At 41.7% G+C, this 21,285-nt stretch overlaps 1 protein-coding gene across 1 annotated transcript; it reads left to right on the top strand.

Annotated features, from left to right (window-relative positions):
• The first annotated feature begins 11,399 nt into the window (after positions 1-11,399).
• On the top strand, positions 11,400-15,071 carry LOC123728107 (uncharacterized). Its single transcript, XM_045698692.1, has 5 exons — positions 11,400-11,637; positions 11,729-11,788; positions 11,915-12,052; positions 12,764-12,835; positions 14,310-15,071. Exons 1-5 carry the CDS (start codon positions 11,461-11,463, stop codon positions 14,415-14,417), a joined length of 555 nt encoding a protein of 184 aa, XP_045554648.1. The 5' UTR covers positions 11,400-11,460; the 3' UTR covers positions 14,418-15,071.
• Positions 15,072-21,285: the final 6,214 nt, after the last annotated feature.

Raw genomic sequence — 21,285 nt, forward strand, 5'->3', positions numbered from 1 at the left:
AGACTTACCCAGTAAGACTCACAGCTGTAATCGCTGATTTCAACATGTATTTACTCAGAGGTGTGAATACTTATGTAAATTTGATATTTTTTTATTTCATTTTCAATAAATCTGCAAAAATGTCTTAAAACATGTTTTGATTTTGTCATTATGGAGTAGATGTGTGAGAAACAAAATAAATGTAATTGACTTTGTATTCAGGCTGCAATGCAACAAAATGTGCAATAAGTCAAGAGGTATGAATACCTTCTGATGGCATTACTTTTGACCAAGAACCATGGTTGGTCTGTCATACCCAGGAAGGAACCATGGTTGGTCTGTCATACCCAGGTAATAGGTCATTTACCAGGAAGGAGCCATGGTTGGTCTGTCATACCCAGGTAATAGTCAGGTCATTTACCAGGAAGGAGCCATGGTTGGTCTGTCATACCCAGGTAATAGTCAGGTCATTTACCAGGAAGGAACCATGGTTGGTCTGTCATACCCAGGTAACAGTCAGGTCATTTACCAGGAAGGAACCATGGTTGGTCTGACATACCCAGGTAGTCAGGTCATTTATCAGGAAGGAACCATGGTTGGTCTGTCATACCGAGGTAACAGTCAGGTCATTTACCAGGAAGGAACCATGGTTGGTCTGACATACCCAGGTAATAGTCAGGTCATTTACCAGGAAGGAACCATGTTTGGTCTGTCATACCCAGGTAATAGTCAGGTCATTTACCAGGAAGGAACCATGTTTGGTCTGTCATACCCAGGTAACAGGTCATTTACCAGGAAGGAACCATGGTTGGTCTGTCATACCCAGGTAATAGGTCATTTACCAGGAAGGAACCATGGTTGGTCTGTCATACCCAGGTAATAGTCAGGTCATTTACCAGGAAGGAACCATGGTTGGTCTGACATACCCAGGTAATAGTCAGGTCATTTACCAGGAAGGAACCATGGTTGGTCTGACATACCCAGGTAATAGTCAGGTCATTTACCAGGAAGGAACCATGGTTGGTCTGTCATACCCAGGTAATAGGTCATTTACCAGGAAGGAACCATGGTTGGTCTGACATACCCAGGTAATAGTCAGGTCATTTACCAGGAAGGAACCATGGTTGGTCTGACATACCCAGGTAATAGTCAGGTCATTTACCAGGAAGGAACCATGGTTGGTCTGACATACCCAGGTAATAGTCAGGTCATTTATCAGGAAGGAACCATGGTTGGTCTGACATACCCAGGTAATAGTCAGGTCATTTATCAGGAAGGAACCATGGTTGGTCTGACATACCCAGGTAATAGTCAGGTCATTTATCAGGAAGGAACCATGGTTGGTCTGACATACCCAGGTAATAGTCAGGTCATTTACCAGGAAGGAACCATGGTTGGTCTGTCATACCCAGGTAATAGTCAGGTCATTTACCAGGAAGGAGCCATGGTTGGTCTGTCATACCCAGGTAATAGTCAGGTCATTTACCAGGAAGGAACCATGGTTGGTCTGTCATACCCAGGTAATAGTCAGGTCATTTACCAGGAAGGAACCATGGTTGGTCTGTCATACCCAGGTAATAGGTCATTTACCAGGAAGGAACCATGGTTGGTCTGACATACCCAGGTAATAGTCAGGTCATTTACCAGGAAGGAACCATGGTTGGTCTGACATACCCAGGTAATAGTCAGGTCATTTACCAGGAAGGAACCATGGTTGGTCTGACATACCCAGGTAATAGTCAGGTCATTTATCAGGAAGGAACCATGGTTGGTCTGACATACCCAGGTAATAGTCAGGTCATTTACCAGGAAGGAACCATGGTTGGTCTGACATACCCAGGTAATAGTCAGGTCATTTACCAGGAAGGAACCATGGTTGGTCTGACATACCCAGGTAATAGTCAGGTCATTTACCAGGAAGGAACCATGGTTGGTCTGACATACCCAGGTAATAGTCAGGTCATTTACCAGGAAGGAACCATGGTTGGTCTGACATACCCAGGTAATAGTCAGGTCATTTATCAGGAAGGAACCATGGTTGGTCTGACATACCCAGGTAATAGTCAGGTCATTTATCAGGAAGGAACCATGGTTGGTCTGTCATACCCAGGTAACAGTCAGGTCATTTACCAGGAAGGAACCATGGTTGGTCTGACATACCCAGGTAATAGTCATCAGGAAATATAACCAGGTAACAGCCCATGATGTGTGGCTCAGTGAAAACACACTGGTTTATCCCTCCGCCTGTTTCAATGTTGTATGAAATGGTACTGCGTAAAATGACGCATTAAAACACTTTTCATAAGATAACAAATGGAACAATATAGCTAGGCCGACACTGGTCTGCTTCAAAGAAACCCGTCCCGCTGTGTTTGATGATAGTTGCTCACCCTCCGCCAATAACAAGGGAAAATGCCCCGAGTTGTGAAAGAGCCTAGTGGTTTCCACTATGGCTGAACAAATGTAGTGTACCAAATGGCCCCCCTATTCCCTATATAGTGCACTACTTCTGACCAGAGCCTTATGGGCCCTGTTCGAAAGTAGTGCACTACATAGGGAATAGGGTGCCATTTGGGATCTAACCAAGCTCTCTCAGAGGGTCACTTGGCAACTCCTGTGTGCTGAATCTGCCTCAATCTGTCTCAAGTGCACCAGCTCTCCTTTATTGGGTTTAAGTCCCAAATGGTACCCTATTCACTACATAGTGCACTACTTCTGACCAGAGCCTTATGGGCCCTGTTCAAAAGTAGTGCACTATAAAGGGAATAAGGTGCCATTTGGGATGCAGAGCATGATCTACTGTAAACATCATGATGTGTGTAGAGCCTGGGCCTCAATGGCTGATCTGTTTGCTGTGTTGTCATATATTTCATTTCATCAAGGGGAGTTTACAGTTAGTCTTATACAGTTGCTCTATAGGGTGTTCCAGCATCCTAAACCACTTGACGAGAAGAAAACTGACGCAATCATTTCAAATATTAATAACTGGGTGACGTAGACACAACATCCCGAACCTTGGCCACCAGTTCTCTTTTTGACGTCATTCATTTAGGAACACACATTTATTTATCTTATGTCATCTTTTTTATTCATAAATCATCTTCTCTTTTTTCTGCCTATGATGTTATTTTTGTGTATAGTTTTGCAATTCGGTGTAATAACGTTGACCTGGTTAACCCAGGTAGGGAAGCTGGGGAGGGAGGGAGGGGATACCCGCGGATTGACCTGAATGCAGAGAAAGAGACCACAATGACGTCTCCAAGACAATATAAATACTGTCCCTACCAGGTAGAAAACATGACAACCTACCAAACCAACCCGTAAGGTAAGCAGTTTAATCTACGGTCTTGGTTGTAGTATTACAACAGGTCTCTCTTGCAAAATAGATTTATGATCACCTGTAGCGTGTAGCTTATAAATAGGATTAGATAAGGCTGACCTAAATCAAAACAAGATATCTGACTGTAATTTATTCTTTCCAGGCGAACTGTGATATTTTCGCATTATTATTCAAACGAAGAAAGACAAATCTCCCGGAGCCAATATGAAGTTCAGTTCGGTCCAACTCGTAGCCGCTGTGGTAGTGGTGATGAGCGTCTGTCTGCTGCGCGAATCCGTGGCGCACTCCATCCATCGCCCGCTCAGCGCCCCCCTGCACAGCGCGGATACCGACACCATGGTACAGCTGGTGGCTCAACATGTAAGTTACTTTATCATATTCCATAATGGCTTATAATTGTAGGACTAAACTAAATATATTCTATTTGTAGAACTAGTAGCCTATTATTTTGTATTTTATGCGGGTTTATTTCATTATGATAATGACTTTAAAAAGCCTAATAATACCATTCCTGTCTGTTTCAACAGGCGCAAAGTTCTGACACTGATACTGACACTAAACTGATGCCAGACATCGATACTAAAAAGGTCTGTCTATTAAACCTATGAGTAATGTCATGTTAATCCATGTCTAGCCTACATTATTTTACAGCTTGGTGTGAAATGGTATTTAGTTTAGTGTTGTATTTTCTATTTCTACCACCTGATGCAGCTGTAGGCAATAGGAATCATATCATACTAATGAATTGATGCCTTTGAACTGAACTTTGAACTGACGTCTCCAATGGCAGAACCACAGAGACATCTGCTGCCTGCATGCTAACATCCTGGACTTCTACCTGAGTAACATCCTGACCACTAAGGAGAAGCAGGACAAGCATCATCCTAAACTCCCTGCCCTGAAGGAAGACCTGGCCCGAGTCAGCAGAGACCTGAAGGAACACGGCTGTGTAAGTTCTCCTCTCCGTCATTTGCTTTACCTACACTCCTTTATTTCATCCCCTTCTCTCTTCATCCATTCTTTACCTTTTCAACACACTCCTATGTTTCACTCTGTTTGTCTCTGTCTCTGTCAGAGATCTGAGGGGTGATATTGTGTAGAGATGGTGTTTTTATCACTCAGAGAAAGGGACTGATTTCCTCTCTCTTTCTTCTAGGCTATTAAACACTACAATGACCACCACCACAGCATTGCTTTCCGCAAGAAGTTGGCCGGGTAATTCTCCATTATACCTGTACAGACTTGATCATTTTCATACTTGTCACAAAGAAACATGATAAACAAAAGTTATGAACAAGAGTTAATGCATTAATCAAAGTGAAAATGAATCCATTGAACATTTGATTGAATGTGATCTTTGTCTAAACCCCCATTGTTTTTGGTTTCTTGTTTCAGATGGAGGAGGGGAAAGGGATAAAGAAAGCCATTGGAGAGATTGACATCCTCTTCACCTTCCTGAAAGACTTCTGTGTGCACGCCTAGATCCAAATACAGGATTCAAATACATCCTATATCATCACATAGAGATGTACATCTAGATCCAACACATCTATATCATCACATAGAGATGTACATCTAGATCCAACACATCCTATATCATCAAATAGAGATGTACATCTAGATCCAACACATCTATATCATCACAGAGAGATGTACATCTAGATCCAACACATCCTATATCATCACATAGAGATGTACATCTAGATCCAACACATCCTATATCATCACATAGAGATGTACATCTAGATCCAACACATCCTGTATCATCACATAGAGATGTACATCTAGATCCAACACATCCTATATCATCACATAGAGATGTACATCTAGATCCAACACATCCTATATCATCAAATAGAGATGTACATCTAGATCCAACACATCTATATCATCACATAGAGATGTACATCTAGATCCAACACATCCTATGTCATCACATAGAGATGTACATCTAGATCCAACACATCCTATATCATCACATAGAGATGTACATCTAGATCCAACACATCCTATATCATCACATAGAGATGTACATCTAGATTTTAGTCACGCTATGTTTCTGTACCTTATATCCTATAAGGATATTGTGTTTTTTTGTATTCATTTTGCATTGCTTATTTATTATTGATCTATTTATTGTTGTTACTAAGAAACATGCAAACTGGTGAAATGTATTTCAAATGCATCATGATTCTGTTCACATCAAATGTGCAGGGTCTTGAGCATTTCATTTGTAGCCGCATTGTGGCCCTTACTTTCTACATCTTGTGCTGGACACAATAATAATACTATATTTATTAAGCTTTTTGGAGAATATATTTAAACAGAGAATCTATTCCATTTTTAAGTTATTGTCATTGTTAAATTATTATGAAATGTTTAAGTTATTTATACATCTATTGAGCAAATATGTATTTTGCTATAAAGTGATTGTATTTATATAGGAAGTGAATGCAGCTGTCTGTAACATGGGGAAATGTATTGAATTTGCCACAGTGTTTGTAACCTAAGATTCCTAAAATAAAAACTTTTCAAAAGCACATTCTTCTTTTCATATTTATTATCGTGTCTTTACACAGTGTACGGTACAGACTTAGACAGCAGTAGAATAACTTTAAATGTGTACAGCAGTAGTTATATAGGATGATCCTGGACTAGAATACAGTGTAGACTTAGACAGCAGTAGTTATATAGGATGAGCCTGGACTAGAATACAGTATAGACTTAGACAGCAGTAGTTAAATAGGATGAGCCTGGACTAGAATACAGTATAGACTTAGACAGCAGTAGTTATATAGGATGAGCCTGGACTAGAATACAGTATAGACTTAGACAGCAGTAGTTATATAGGATGAGCCTGGACTAGAATACAGTATAGACTTAGACAGCAGTAGTTATATAGGATGAGCCTGGACTAGAATACAGTGTAGACTTAGACAGCAGTAGTTATATAGGATGATCCTGGACTAGAATACAGTATAGACTTAGACAGCAGTAGTTATATAGGATGTGCCTGGACTAGAATACAGTATAGACTTAGACAGCAGTAGTTATATAGGATGAGCCTGGACTAGAATACAGTATAGACTTAGACAGCAGTAGTTATATAGGATGAGCCTGGACTAGAATACAGTGTAGCGTTAGACAGAAGTAGATTAACTTTATTTTTCCAGAATGATCTCTAGAAGCTGAACATACAATCAACATTAAATTCACACATTCAACACACATACATAACTCTACTTCCCATAGAAATACATTGTTCACTGTGTACAGCGACCACAGAGCAAGGTTTAAGGGTGAATTCATCAATAAATGGTTCCTAAATTGATTGGGCCAGTTTCCCGGAGATTCTCCATTGAGTCCAGTACTAGACTTAATCAGTGTCCGGAAAACATCTGCAGACTGTGATGTTGAAATGGGAATCATTTTCAGTAAAATTACACAGGCATTTTAGGCCTTCATTATTATAGCAAACAATATATAATATCTGTCAATTCAGTGAGAGTTGATGACAGAAACAGAAGTGCTGTCATTATGCTCAATAAAACACATTATCTAAACCTTGGAGTGTCATTACTGATAATGTCTGGAGCATACAATAACATTAACTATCGTTGACGTGTGTGTGTGTCTCCAAGTGTGTGTACTTGTGTTTGTGTCTAAATGTGTGTGTGTGTGTGTGTGTGTGTGTGTGTGTGTGTGTGTGTGTGTGTGTGTGTGTGTGTGTGTGTGTGTGTGTGTGTGTGTGTGTGTGTGTGTGTGTGTGTGTGTGTGTGTGTGTTGGTGTGTGTTGGTGAATGAGTGTGTGTATTGTGTCATGCAGAGAGCATGCTCCAACAGTGGGATTGTCCAATCAGGAAGTTCACCTGCTTCCCCAGTTCAGGTAAATGACAACATGATGACACCTGACACCTGAGACAGGTAAACACTTACTTCCTGGTTCCTCTCTGCTCTTCTCTGCTCCGCATGCAGGCCAGAGGAAGCAGCTGGTGGAGGTTTGGCCGGGGGTGTGGCCGGTGGCATGACTGGTGGTGTGGCCGGGGGCGTGGCTGGGCCAGGTTCTTGTATTCCACCTCTGGAGTGTTTAAGGTGATGAAACACAGACAGAGAGATAATGACCTGGAGTTTTTACAGCTATTTCCTGTTCCACATCAGCAGAGGAAACGGAGGGCTTTCAGAGAGCAAACAAAGGATGTATCTTCCTGAGAATTACCCATAATTACCCCATGGTGACAGTGACCCCCCCACCACCACACCTCTCAGCTCCTAACTGTGACCCCCCCACACCCACACCTCACAGCTCCTAACTGTGACCCCCCCACCACCACCACACCTCTCAGCTCCTAACTGTGACTCCCCCACCACCACCACATCTCTCAGCTCCTAACTGTGACCCCCCACCACACCTCTCAGCTCCTAACTGTGACCCCCCCACCACCACACCTCTCAGCTCCTAACTGTGACCCCCCCCACCACCACACCTCTCAGCTCCTAACTGTGTCCCCCCCCCACCACCACACCTCTCAGCTCCTAACTGTGACCCCCCACCACCACCACACCTCTCAGCTCCTAACTGTGACCCCCCCCACCACCACACCTCTCAGCTCCTAACTGTGACCCCCCCACCACCACCACACCTCTCAGCTCCTAACTGTGACCCCCCACCACACCTCTGACTAGATATACCAAATGTAACATTAGACTATACAATGTTTAGACTAGCTGTATCCAGAGAGACATTACCTGTACTGCTGTAAGTGGTGCCATACTATGTGAGGTCTAACCCAGTTCTTATGACAGAGGCCTAACCCAGTTCTTACGACAGATGCCTAACCCAGTTCTTATGACAGAGGCCTAACACAGTTCTTATGACAGATGCCTAACCCAGTTCTTATGGCAGAGGTCTAACCCAGTTCTTATGACAGAGGCCTAACACAGTTCTTATGACAGAGGCCTAACCCAGTTCTTATGACAGAGGCCTAACCCAGTTCTTATGACAGAGGCCTAACCCAGTTCTTATGGCAGAGGTCTAACCCAGTTCTTATGACAGAGGCCTAACCCAGTTCTTATGACAGAGGTCTAACCCAGTTCTTATGACAGAGGTCTAACCCAGTTCTTATGACAGAGGCCTAACCCAGTTCTTATGACAGAGGTCTAACCCAGTTCTTATGACAGAGGCCTAACACAGTTCTTATGACAGAGGCCTAACCCAGTTCTTATGACAGAGGTCTAACCCAGTTCTTATGACAGAGGCCTAACCCAGTTCTTATGGCAGAGGTCTAACCCAGTTCTTATGACAGAGGCCTAACCCAGTTCTTATGACAGAGGTCTAACCCAGTTCTTATGACAGAGGTCTAACCCAGTTCTTATGACAGAGGTCTAACCCAGTTCTTATGGCAGAGGTCTAACCCAGTTCTTATGGCAAAGGTCTAACCCAGATCTTATGACAGAGGTCTAACCCAGTTCTTATTGCAGAGTCCTAACCCAGTTCTTATGGCAGAGTCCTAACCCAGTTCTTATGGCAGAGGTCTAACCCAGTTCTTAGAGCAGAGGTCTAACCCAGTTCTTATGACAGAGGTCTAACCCAGTTCTTATGACAGAGGCCTAACCCAGTTCTTATGACAGAGGTCTAACCCAGTTCTTATGACAGAGGCCTAACACAGTTCTTATGACAGAGGCCTAACCCAGTTCTTATGACAGAGGCCTAACCCAGTTCTTATGACAGAGGTCTAACCCAGTTCTTATGGCAGAGGTCTAACCCAGTTCTTATGACAGAGGCCTAACCCAGTTCTTATGACAGAGGTCTAACCCAGTTCTTATGACAGAGGTCTAACCCAGTTCTTATGACAGAGGTCTAACCCAGTTCTTATGGCAGAGGTCTAACCCAGTTCTTATGGCAAAGGTCTAACCCAGATCTTATGACAGAGGTCTAACCCAGTTCTTATTGCAGAGTCCTAACCCAGTTCTTATGGCAGAGGTCTAACCCAGTTCTTATGACAGAGGTCTAACCCAGTTCTTATGGCAGAGTCCTAACCCAGTTCTTATGGCAGAGGTCTAACCCAGTTCTTATGGCAGAGGTCTAACCCAGTTCTTATGGCAGAGTCCTAACCCAGTTCTTATGGCAGAGGTCTAACCCAGTTCTTATGGCAGAGGTCTAACACAGTTCTTATGGCAGAGGGTCTAACCAACCCAGTTCTTATGACAGAGGTCTAACCCAGTTCTTATGACAGAGGCCTAACCCAGTTCTTATGACAGAGGTCTAACCTAGTTCTTATGACAGAGGTCTAACCCAGTTCTTATGACAGAGTCCTAACCCAGTTCTTATGGCAGAGGTCTAACCCAGTTCTTATGGCAGAGTCCTAACCCAGTTCTTATGGCAGAGGTCTAACCCAGATCTTATGACAGAGGCCTAACCCAGTTATGATGGAAGAAGAATGAAACACATTATGATGACGGGCGAAGACAATTGAGGACACTTGAAATAGCAACCTCATACAAACTTCCGCCGATATTCTCTGAATGATGACTTTTTTTTAACAGATACGAAAAGGTTTCTTGCTGCGTTGCTGATTTGGAGAGACTAAAGGTCTTTGTAGGGCTTTGGAGGAAGTTCAGTGAATGATGCATGATAAGTAATCTTACCTGAAACCTGAAGACTTGTGTTAGCTCTCTGAGGTAAGCTCCCAGAGCTAACGCCTAGGCTTTAGCTCAGTGGGCTAACATTGTATTTTGCTCCACAGACGACCCGGGTTAAAAGGCAGTTGGTCACAGTAGCACGTAAAATGATTTGAATCTGTCTCCACCTTCATATGGTTCAATGTCCAACTGATGGAGGTTTGTAACCATTTAAAACCGTACAACACGCCGTTGATTGTACTGACTGACTGGAAATCAGCTGAATGCTTCAGTCAGTCTTCAGAACCACTTTTTCTCTGACCACATTGACTCATACAGTACTTAGATTGGAGCCGAAAGGCGACGTGCAGACGTCTACAACTCCATCTATCTGGGTCAGACCCGACCTAGCAGTGGTGAACCACGTAGGAGTGTGACCTGGTTTCAGTGGGTAACACAGATCAGGGGGAGAGAGCAGAGTTGTCAACTCATCCTACCCAGGGATGAACAGAACCAACCTCTTCCAGTAAGTACCAGACAACCTTACAAAACTGAACCAACCCCATTGGATCGGGGACCAATAGTGAGGTACAGATAGTGAGAATTTGCATGGCAAAAGCTTTGGGTTGGTTAAAGGCCATTGATGATCCATTACAGTATCCTCCTCCACAAAACCGCTTTTATCAGCATGATGCACCACAAAGGTTAGACAGACCTGGCAGCAAGAGATTCTTTCTGCATTTCTGCACTTTTGTCATTGTTTGTATTAAGCCAGAGTGATGACGGTGTTGTATAGTATGAATGATAGCAGTAAAATGCTTAATTGAGTCTTTTAAATTAATGACACAAAATAAACAATGTTTTTAAAATAATTAATTAATCAATCCTCAGTAGTAGAATCATTACAAGTTATAAAAACAAAATGGAATATTCTCTAAATTATTTCCCAGAAAGGTCATATTTACTATGATATTGCAATAACAGTTTAGAAAGTAAGCTATTAAAGCACATCAGTGGGTCAGGTTCACATTTAGTAGAGAGGAGCACAGTTTAGAAGCCTACAGAACAGCAGTTATCAAGAAGATAGTGGATATAGAGCATCAGATACTCATAGACGCATCTCTTCCTTAACTTCAATAGAACTACAGCTGCTTGATGGGGGAATAACACCAATCATGAACCTTCAACCTCGTTTTATCCATCCAGTAATCTCGAAGTGGTAAACTCTCTCTAGAACGCAAAACCACAACAAACAAATCTAACCGCAGGACATCGTAGATCTGAAAGAGAGATAGCAGAAAGCTCAACACCATTGCGTCTTGTGCTGGCCACTCCATGGAAATTTTGCGCTAACGAAATGCTGTTACACTTTTAAGCATCACGTTTCGACTGTGGGAATTTTTGAAAGGTGAAGTGATGGGTATATAACATGAAAGAACAAGTGCAGACTGTCAAACTACAGTTCTGCTACACTGCTCTTCTCTCCTCCGTTAATTACGACTCTAAACAATAAGACCGACAAGATGCGCACTATGATGTTGATGACGGTTGGTCTGCTGGCGTTGATGTTTGGACACCTGGATGGACGCGCTCATGGCCGGAAACGACGCGACAGACCAAACTGTCTCCAACGGACGGTCTCTCCCAGACTGATCAAGGAATTACTCAACAAAACAGAAACTCTCACAAACTCTTTACCAGTAAGTAGAAAACTGTTTTCATACTGTTTCAAATGCCTGAAATAAATATTGTTATGTGCATAGTAATTAATTGAAATGTATTTTGTTACAGACGTTCCCCAGAAAAATATATGAAAGACTTCTGCCCAAAATCTGTACAACGTGTGCTAAGGTATATTTATACATCATATTTATAAATCAAAACATAGACTGTTACTGAACTAATTTTGTATTTTATTAAACAAGTAAGAGTAAGAGCAAGCAACAAAACTTGAATTATTTTCATTTTATTTTTTAGAAACAACTTGGCATCTGGGAAATCAACAAGATATTGGATGTCTATGGCAATGTGTTCAACCAGAAATCTTTGGAAGGTCTGTACCCCAAACACTTTGAGGATCTTCTGGCAAGGCTGGAAAAAGATGTGCAATCTTGTGTGAGTATTGAACTTTAAGATAGTTCTATTTTTGACCACCTCTTAGAGGAAATGACATTTCTGTTCATCTGTTCTGTTGTATTGTCATCACATGTTAAGGTTAAACACTGACAGTGTTGTAGCTTCAATGAGGCTAACAGAGGTGTATGAGTTCCTCAAGAGCCTATGCAAATCCCAAAGTTGGAATAGTTACCACTTTATTACTGTATGTAATCAGCAATGTTAATATTATGAATATTATAATATGTAATATTCATAAGTAAACATATTCAAAAATAACATTTTAATTAATTTTAACATGATGAACAGGAACTACATTTACACTAACAGGTGACCAAAAATAACTGTCTGAAATCCACCAATCAGCCCCATCTCCAATCAGCCCCATCTCCAATCTGATTGGCTGTCACCTCTACAATATATTATTAAAAGGCTCAAAATGGAGCCCCTCCCATCACAACAAGGTTCTGGCTCCAACATTTACACAGGGGTTCCTTGAAGACCCTTTTCAGAGAGGTTCCAGGTTTAACTGGAAAGGTTCGGCCTGTGTAGCAACACAAAAGGTTCTTCCAGGCACTTTTACTGTAGACTAGCAGGATGGATGTAGTTGTATACCTGCAGAACACACTGATCACCCACCCATGTTATTGTAAGATATTATAGATGCACAGACAAACAGAAAAGACAAATGACCGTTCTTCCTCTGTACAGCTGGTGGAGTGCCCAACTAGACCAAAATGGACCAAGACAACCATCAGGAAGATGGAGAACACTTTTAAGAAGGTGAATATGACTTATCCAACCCTCTTACACATCTCAACATGGTGCTTTATGGCAAAGGCACACAGCTCAAAACAAAACTAATCTCTAGATCTAATTGACCTGTTTTAATGATTCCTCAACTGTTGACATTTACCTGAGCTTGACCTCTTATCTGCACCTGTGTGCATTCACAATCAGTTCCATCCCCTATGGCTGTAGTATCCAATCAGTTCCATCCCCTATGGCTGTAGTATCCAATCAGTTCCATCTCCTATGGCTGTAGTATCCAATCAGTTCCATCCCCTATGGCTGTAGTATCCAATCAGTTCCATCCCCCATGGCTGTAGTATCCAATCAGTTCCATCCCCCATGGCTGTAGTATCCAATCAGTTCCATCCCCCATGGCTGTAGTATCCAATCAGTTCCATCTCCTATGGCTGTAGTATCCAATCAGTTCCATCTCCTATGGCTGTAGTATCCAATCAGTTCCATCTCCTATGGCTGTAGTATCCAATCAGTTCCATCTCCTATGGCTGTAGTATCCAATCAGTTCCATCCCCTATGGCTGTAGTATCCAATCAGTTCCATCCCCCATGGCTGTAGTATCCAATCAGTTCCATCTCCTATGGCTGTAGTAACCAATCAGTTCCATCTCCTATGGCTGTAGTATCCAATCAGTTCCATCTCCTATGGCTGTAGTATCCAATCAGTTCCATCTCCTATGGCTGTAGTAACCAATCAGTTCCATCTCCTATGGCTGTAGTATCCAATCAGTTCCATCTCCTATGGCTGTAGTATCCAATCAGTTCCATCCCCTATGGCTGTAGTATCCAATCAGTTCCATCCCCTATGGCTGTAGTATCCAATCAGTTCCATCCCCTATGGCTGTAGTATCCAATCAGTTCCATCCCCTATGGCTGTAGTATCCAATCAGTTCCATCCCCTATGGCTGTAGTATCCAATCAGTTCCATCTCCTATGGCTGTAGTATCCAATCAGTTCCATCTCCTATGGCTGTAGTATCCAATCAGTTCCATCCCCTATGGCTGTAGGATCCAATCAGTTCCATCCCCTATGGCTGTAGTAACCAATCAGTTCCATCCCCTATGGCTGTAGTATCCAATCAGTTCCATCCCCTATGGCTGTAGTATCCAATCAGTTCCATCCCCCATGGCTGTAGTATCCAATCAGTTCCATCCCCTATGGCTGTAGTATCCAATCAGTTCCATCTCCTATGGCTGTAGTATCCAATCAGTTCCATCCCCTATGGCTGTAGTATCCAATCAGTTCCATCCCCTATGGCTGTAGTATCCAATCAGTTCCATCCCCTATGGCTGTAGTATCCAATCAGTTCCATCCCCTATGGCTGTAGTATCCAATCAGTTCCATCTCCTATGGCTGTAGTATCCAATCAGTTCCATCTCCTATGGCTGTAGTATCCAATAGTAGAGTGTGTTTATGATATGTTGTTGACCATTCATTCCCTCTTTTGGCAGCTGGACACCAACAGGACTTACAAGGCCATCGGAGAGTTCAAGACCGTCCTCCTGTGGATCAGTGACATGAGAGAGAGAAAGGAAAGGTCAATGGATAAATGCCAGTAGTCATCCATCCATCCATCCATCCATCCATCCATCCATCCATCCATCCATCCACACTGTCAAACTGGAGAAGTGGACTGTCACTGACACACACAGAGGAGACCTTCCAGTCACTCCTGAAGAATGAATGCCTCTGATATCATATCAACCACAGCTTCCATCCACCCCTGGCCTGGACAGTCTTCTATCTAATCTACACGATCACCTGGAGCAATGGACTGTACACACACACACACACACACACACACACACACACCACTCCACCCATTCACCACTGGCCTGTGTACCAGCCACTCCAGCCTCCAAGTAATCTGATGCACCAGACTCTACCTCCCACGGCACAAAAGCCTGGGGACTAGGTTTGCATCCAACGGACTCCAACTGACATCATTGGCCTAAATAATCAGCACATTTCCATTTTCCAGGAGCTCAACTTGTAAGTGAATGTTTTTGGAGCACTGTCCCATGACTCCACCATAACAGTGAGTCATCACAGGATGCTGCTCAGTGTCCAGTTGTACAACACTGTAGAGTACAACAAACGGTCCTTCTATTTTCTATGGTGGTTCCATCATTGGTTTAAAGGTGGCTGTGACGGTCTCCTGGCTCTCTGACCACCTGACTGATTGACCTGTAATGCTGAGAACATTCCTGCAGGTCTGTTATCTTTCACAAGTGCATTCCACCTGTACTGTTTTTTAATTTCACTAGGTAAGTCAGTTAAGAACAAATTCTTATTTACAATGACGGCCTAGGAACTGCCTTGTTCAGGGGCAGAACGACAGATTTTTACCTTGTCAGCTCGGGGATTCAATTTAGCAACCTTTCGGTTACTGGCCCAACGCTCTAACCACTAGGCTACCTGCCACCCAGGTTCAATCAAAGCCCTACCATAGTAATGTTTTGATGCAGTATCTTTGCATACAAACGACTGGATGGAAAGCATAGTGAGTGGAGTATCTCCATTAAAAGTCCACTTTAGTCCAGGTCTAGTCTTCATCTAGTCCTTACAATAGATGCATTGTTCTTGACAAAAGAGAGCTGTAATTGTCAAAGCTTTGAATCATATCTACTGAATGTAGGATTTTAGCAGTATTTTGGTATTTCAATAGGAAAAGTGTATTTTCTTAATAAATGTTTTTCTTTAGTTATATTTACTTAGGTTCATATTTATTGTTTTATAAAATATTATTTGATTATTATTATTTTTCATATAAATGAGGAAGTTATTGTCTGTGACAGGTGAACATAGTTGTGTTTAAAATGATACTTTTTATAATCACTGTTTTGTCTTTACCCATCATATTTAATGTATTGTTTAAGTGAATGTTTTTTATACCAAATATCTGTCTGCCTTTTGATTATCAAAATAAAATACAATTTGTATTTCTAAAATGTATGAGTTTTCTAAATCTCGTGATTTTTCAGGAGGGAATCAGGAAGGAACGATGAGCGCTTACATTTCAAACATGTGACTTGCGACAAATCGCAGCGCTTAATTTGAGCCTCTCAGTTTTGGAATGTCTTGTTCCGGAACCTCTTGTTGCATGAAACATTTTTATTCACTTTTTGCAATGTAAACACTAACAAAAGCGATCAATGTTTAGTCAAGTTGCTTCTTTGTTAATTCTCCTGCCCCCCCAAAAAAACGTATGAAAATGAAAATGTTCAGCCCAGGCCTAATATTCTATGAGTAGATTTGGGTTGGGTTGTGCAAAATTGTAACCTATTTTTGAGACAAACGAGTGGCTGTGTGAACATTGCGCCAGTATCTCTCACATAACTAAAAGGAGATTACTTTTCTATGATCTCTCTCCCTCTCTCCTCTGATAGACATGAACCTGCAACTCTCATCTCTCCAGCGTTGTACTTCATCATTCATTTCCTTATAGAATCGCGCAAAGGGTTCTGAAGGAACTGCAGCACAAATGATAAATTGAAATACATTTGCCAAAGTGAAAGAATTACTGCTGTCTGTTAGAAATAAATTAAATCATTCAGAATAGCCTACTACACCACGAGAAGACCTATAATTTAGCCACATAGGATAAATATATACATATATTAAATAGCTGTGGATTGTAGCCCAATAACTAGGAACTCTACAGTCGGGAACGCGCAGCAAATCTGTCACGCTTCGAAGACACCGACAGTGAGAATTCACAAAATAATACGCAGCTTCATCTGTTTATGTATGCAACAACAGTTCAACATTCACCTTCTGATACCATTTCTGTCAAGCCCTCAACGCATTCAACTTGACGCATTCGTTCCATAAATCCAACGTCTGCACCACACCGAACCACAGCAACTGTCTCTGCAAAGCAATGCTGCAAGGCAAACGCAGCGTTTGATTGGAAATGTCACAGTCGTCTTCGTCTTCAGAATAAATAGAAAAGTCCTCATCAGAAAAAGTAGACCAATACGCAGCCGAGGTCGTGTTCATCTTTGAGTTTAATTAATCGATCACTTGAACACTATACAAAAACAATAAACAACGACAGTGCAACAGTTTTGCAGACTATACAAAAACGCAGTGCAAAAACAATCTCCCACAAAAGACAAACACAAACACACCCTCATATATGGGACTCTCAATCAAAGGCAAATAGACAACTCCTGCCTTTAATTGAGAGTCCCAACCCCAATGAACCCAAACATAGAAACAGACACACTAGACTAACCATAGAATACATGAAAAATAAAACAGTGCCCAAAAACCCCGGAATACCTAAATCAACTGCCCTACAACAAACACACCACCCCTAACCACATAAAACAAATACCCTCTGCCACGTCCTGACCAAACTACAATACCAATTAACCCTTATACTGGCCAGGACGTGACAGGAAATGAATGTAATTGTGGTGTATCAAAACACAAGACACTGTCGGTGTGATCGAAGCTCAGTGAAAAAACAGCATGCAGACAAAACAGACCTTTCTCAATATTTCAAATACAATCTTGGGAAAACACAGGTTGGAAAGCAAATGTCTCCTGCTGAAAAGAGAAGACTCTATGTTATAGACTACCAACATATTTATCAACTTCCAAATACTGTTTTACTAAGTAAAACCAGAGAGATATGCTTTTGAGCTGCATCTCCCATCACCAGCTAGTGAGCTACGTATCATTGGGTGAGTCAGTGAAACTGGAAAGCATTTTTAGGACTATAATTTCCTCCTCATACTGTAGCCTACAATATGTCTCTCCACACACCTTGTTCTGGGCTATTGATGGATTCAAGACAAAGTCGTTGTTATTGATCTCAGATTTTGTTTGTCAGAGTCAAAGTACCCTGCCATTTTGATCATTTGTTTGGTATTAAAAAATATTCTTCATCAGACAGCTTGTCTGTGGAAACGTTGGATATTACTGCAGGTTATTCAATTACTGCTTCTGAGCTCCTAGAGTCTACGACTCCTTTTCTTTTTCAAGTGTTCTAATCCGCTCGCCATCACCTCGCTTAAACAGGTGTACGTTTCTTTAGCCTCCATATTAAAAAAGATTCTGCCAAAGTCTCCAGTCATGTAAAATGACATAGAATTGCATGAAATGCTTTGATAAAAGACCACATTTTCCCGGATCCTTGGCTACTAAAAATGTTCCCCATGTGTGCAACTTCAGTAAGTGCCTCTACTCTTCTGCTCTTCGTCACTACACAAATACAACGATATGCATGATGCTTTATTTTAAACGAGATTTTTATTTCTCATGCATTCGGCTACCTCAGAACTCCCCAGGTCACCGCCCCCCGAACCCCCCCCTCTTGTTCTCACTTTTGGACAAATCCAATCACTAATTGACTGGACAAATCCAATCACTTATGAACCCAATGAGAAACAGCCGTTTGTGACGTGTAAACCAATCCATTCCATCCATCACTGCATCTTGTGATTTAATAGGTAATCAGCAATGTCTTGAACTAGGCACCCTATGTCCTTATAGCACAAAGTAGTGCACTCAAAGTAGTGCATTCAAAGTAGTGGTCAATGTAGTGCACTCAAAGTAGTGGTCAAAGTAGTGCACTCAAAGTAGTGCACTCAAAATAGTGCACTCAAAGTAGTGCACTCAAAGTAGTGCACTCAAAGTAGTGGTCAATGTAGTGCACTCAAAGTAGTGCACTCAAAGTAGTGGTCAATGTAGTGCACTCAAAGTAGTGCACTCAATGTAGTGGTCAAAATAGTGCACTCAAAGTAGTGCATTCAAAGTAGTGGTCAAAGTAGTGCACTCAAAGTAGTGCACTCAATGTAGTGGTCAAAATAGTGCACTCAAAGTAGTGCACTCAAAGTAGTGGTCAATGTAGTGCACTCAAAGTAGTGCACTCAATGTAGTGGTCAATGTAGTGCACTCAAAGTAGTGGTCAATGTAGTGCACTCAAAGTAGTGCACTCAATGTAGTGGTCAATGTAGTGCACTCAAAATAGTGGTCAAAATAGTGCACTCTGTAGGGAGTAAGGTGCCATTTGGAACGTCTCTGTGAGAAAGTAGTGCTCAGATTTCATCCTTGTGAATCTACTGGTATTCAACCATGTGAAACTAAAAGCTGATAGACTCATTATTAATATACTGGTATTCAACCATGTGAAACTAAAAGCTGATAGACTCATTATTAATATACTGGTATTCAACCATGTGAAACTAAAAGCTGATAGACTCATTATTAATATACTGGTATTCAACCATGTGAAACTAAAAGCTGATAGACTCATTATTAATATACTGGTATTCAACCATGTGAAACTAAAAGCTGATAGACTCATTATTAATATACTGGTATTCAACCATGTGAAAATAAAAGCTGATAGACTCATTATTAATATACTGGTATTCAACCATGTGAAAATAAAAGCTGATAGACTCATTATTAATATACTGGTATTCAACCATGTGAAACTAAAAAGTGTCTCATTTGTTTGTATTTACTCCCCCTAGTGGTATTATTCTATACCTCACATCTGATTTGAGATGTGGAGGGAAAGAAAGAAAGACAGAGAGAGAGAGAGAGAGAGAGACACAGAGGAAGAGAGATGAGAGAGACAGAGAAAGGGACAAAGAGAGAGTCAGAGAGAAAGAGAGAAAGAGAAAGAGATGACACAAAATAAGACCAGATTAAAGAAGAACAGTAGATGACTTTGTGTTGCTGTATGAAATATAGAAGCCATTTCCACCACATACAGTAATAGATACGTAAGTCATGTCATGGAGCCATTCTATACATTATCCTACATAGTAATCTGCAGCTCTCCTCTGAGGAGACAGCACATGCTTAGTTAATAGTTACTGTATGAAATGGCTTAGAAACGGAGTGCTGCTGAGGACCTGAGCTCCTCCATCCCACTCACTACCATCTACCTGTGTGGCTCAGCTTGAGTTCCTGGAAGGGGTCGGCCTCTGACACGACCATGCCGATCTCAGACCACAAAACAAGCCATTTTTCTCAGACCACAACCCTTGTTTAGGTGGGCTGCCTGAGATCAACTAGCATGCTTCTGTTACTGTTCTGCGGCAATAACTCAATAACTGACAGGACAATATCATACCTACAGGACTGTACTGACAGGACAATATCATACCTACAGGACTGTACTGACAGGACAATATCATACCCACAGGACTGTACTGACAGGACAATATCATACCTACAGGACTGTACTGACAGGACAATATCATACCTACAGGACTGTACTGACAGGACAATATCATACCTACAGGTCTGTACTGACAGGACAATATCATACCTACAGGACTGTACTGACAGGACAATATCATACCTACAGGACTGTACTGACAGGACAATATCATACCTACAGGACTGTACTGACAGGACAATATCATACCTACAGGACTGTACTGACAGGACAATATCATACCTACAGGACTGTACTGACAGGACAATATCATACCTACAGGACTGTACTGACAGGACAATATCATACCTACAGGACTGTACTGACAGGACAATATCATACCTACAGGACTGTACTGACAGGACAATATCATACCTACAGGACTGTACTGACAGGACAATATCATACCTACAGGACTGTACTGACAGGACAATAAACAAACTACATGCACAGCTGAAGCCTGGTATCCTGGTATCCTGCCACTGGTATCCTGCCACTGGTATCCTGCCACTGGTATCCTGCCACTGGTATCCTGCCACTGGTATCCTGGTATCCTGGTATCCTGCCACTGGTATCCTGCCACTGTTATCCTGCCACTGGTATCCTGCCACTGGTATCCTGGTATCCTGCCACTGGTATCCTGGTATCCTGCCACTGGTATCCTGCCACTGGTATCCTGCCACTGGTATCCTGCCTGCACTGTCTGAGCATCATTCTGTTAGACTCAGTCAGACAGCAGCAAACCACAAACTGCTTTACGGAAATACTCTCCACCAACAGGCATGCCACTATGTCAGCCTCAGAGCCAATCGGAAACATTTCTCCTTCTCTCAGAACTGACTGACTGACTGGAGGAAACAGTTCTCCTTCTATAATCAGTGACTGAATGACTGGAAGAAAGGCCCTACGTGGGTATCACTTACATCAGCAGTACGATGACAAGTAATCCACTTTGTGGTTGGACAGAAATAACTTTTATCTCTCTCTGTCAAATGATCATTTATCACTTGGTAAAGAGTTTATCAAATCCATCCCAATAAACATTTTGACAAACCATTTTGGATAACAACATTGATTGATACCATTAATAAAGTATTGCCATTCCATTGTTTTCTATTATTCTATGATACAAATATTGTATTTCATTTATTCTATAAGATAAAGATAAAATAACAAAGATAAGATAACATAAAGATAACATAGGATAAAGATAAGATAACATAAAGATAAAGGTGAAGATA

Source organism: Salmo salar, chromosome ssa17 (assembly GCF_905237065.1).
Source record: "Salmo salar chromosome ssa17, Ssal_v3.1, whole genome shotgun sequence".
Lineage (NCBI taxonomy): Eukaryota > Metazoa > Chordata > Actinopteri > Salmoniformes > Salmonidae > Salmo > Salmo salar.

Coding starts and splice junctions, on each gene's coding strand:
- LOC123728107 (XM_045698692.1), top strand. CDS start 11,461: ATGCGCACTATGATGTTGATGACGGTTGGTCTGCTGGCGTTGATGTTT. Junction 11,638..11,728: donor CTCTCACAAACTCTTTACCA/GTAAGTAGAAAA, acceptor ATTTTGTTACAG/ACGTTCCCCAGAAAAATATA. Junction 12,053..12,763: donor AAAAAGATGTGCAATCTTGT/GTGAGTATTGAA, acceptor TCCTCTGTACAG/CTGGTGGAGTGCCCAACTAG.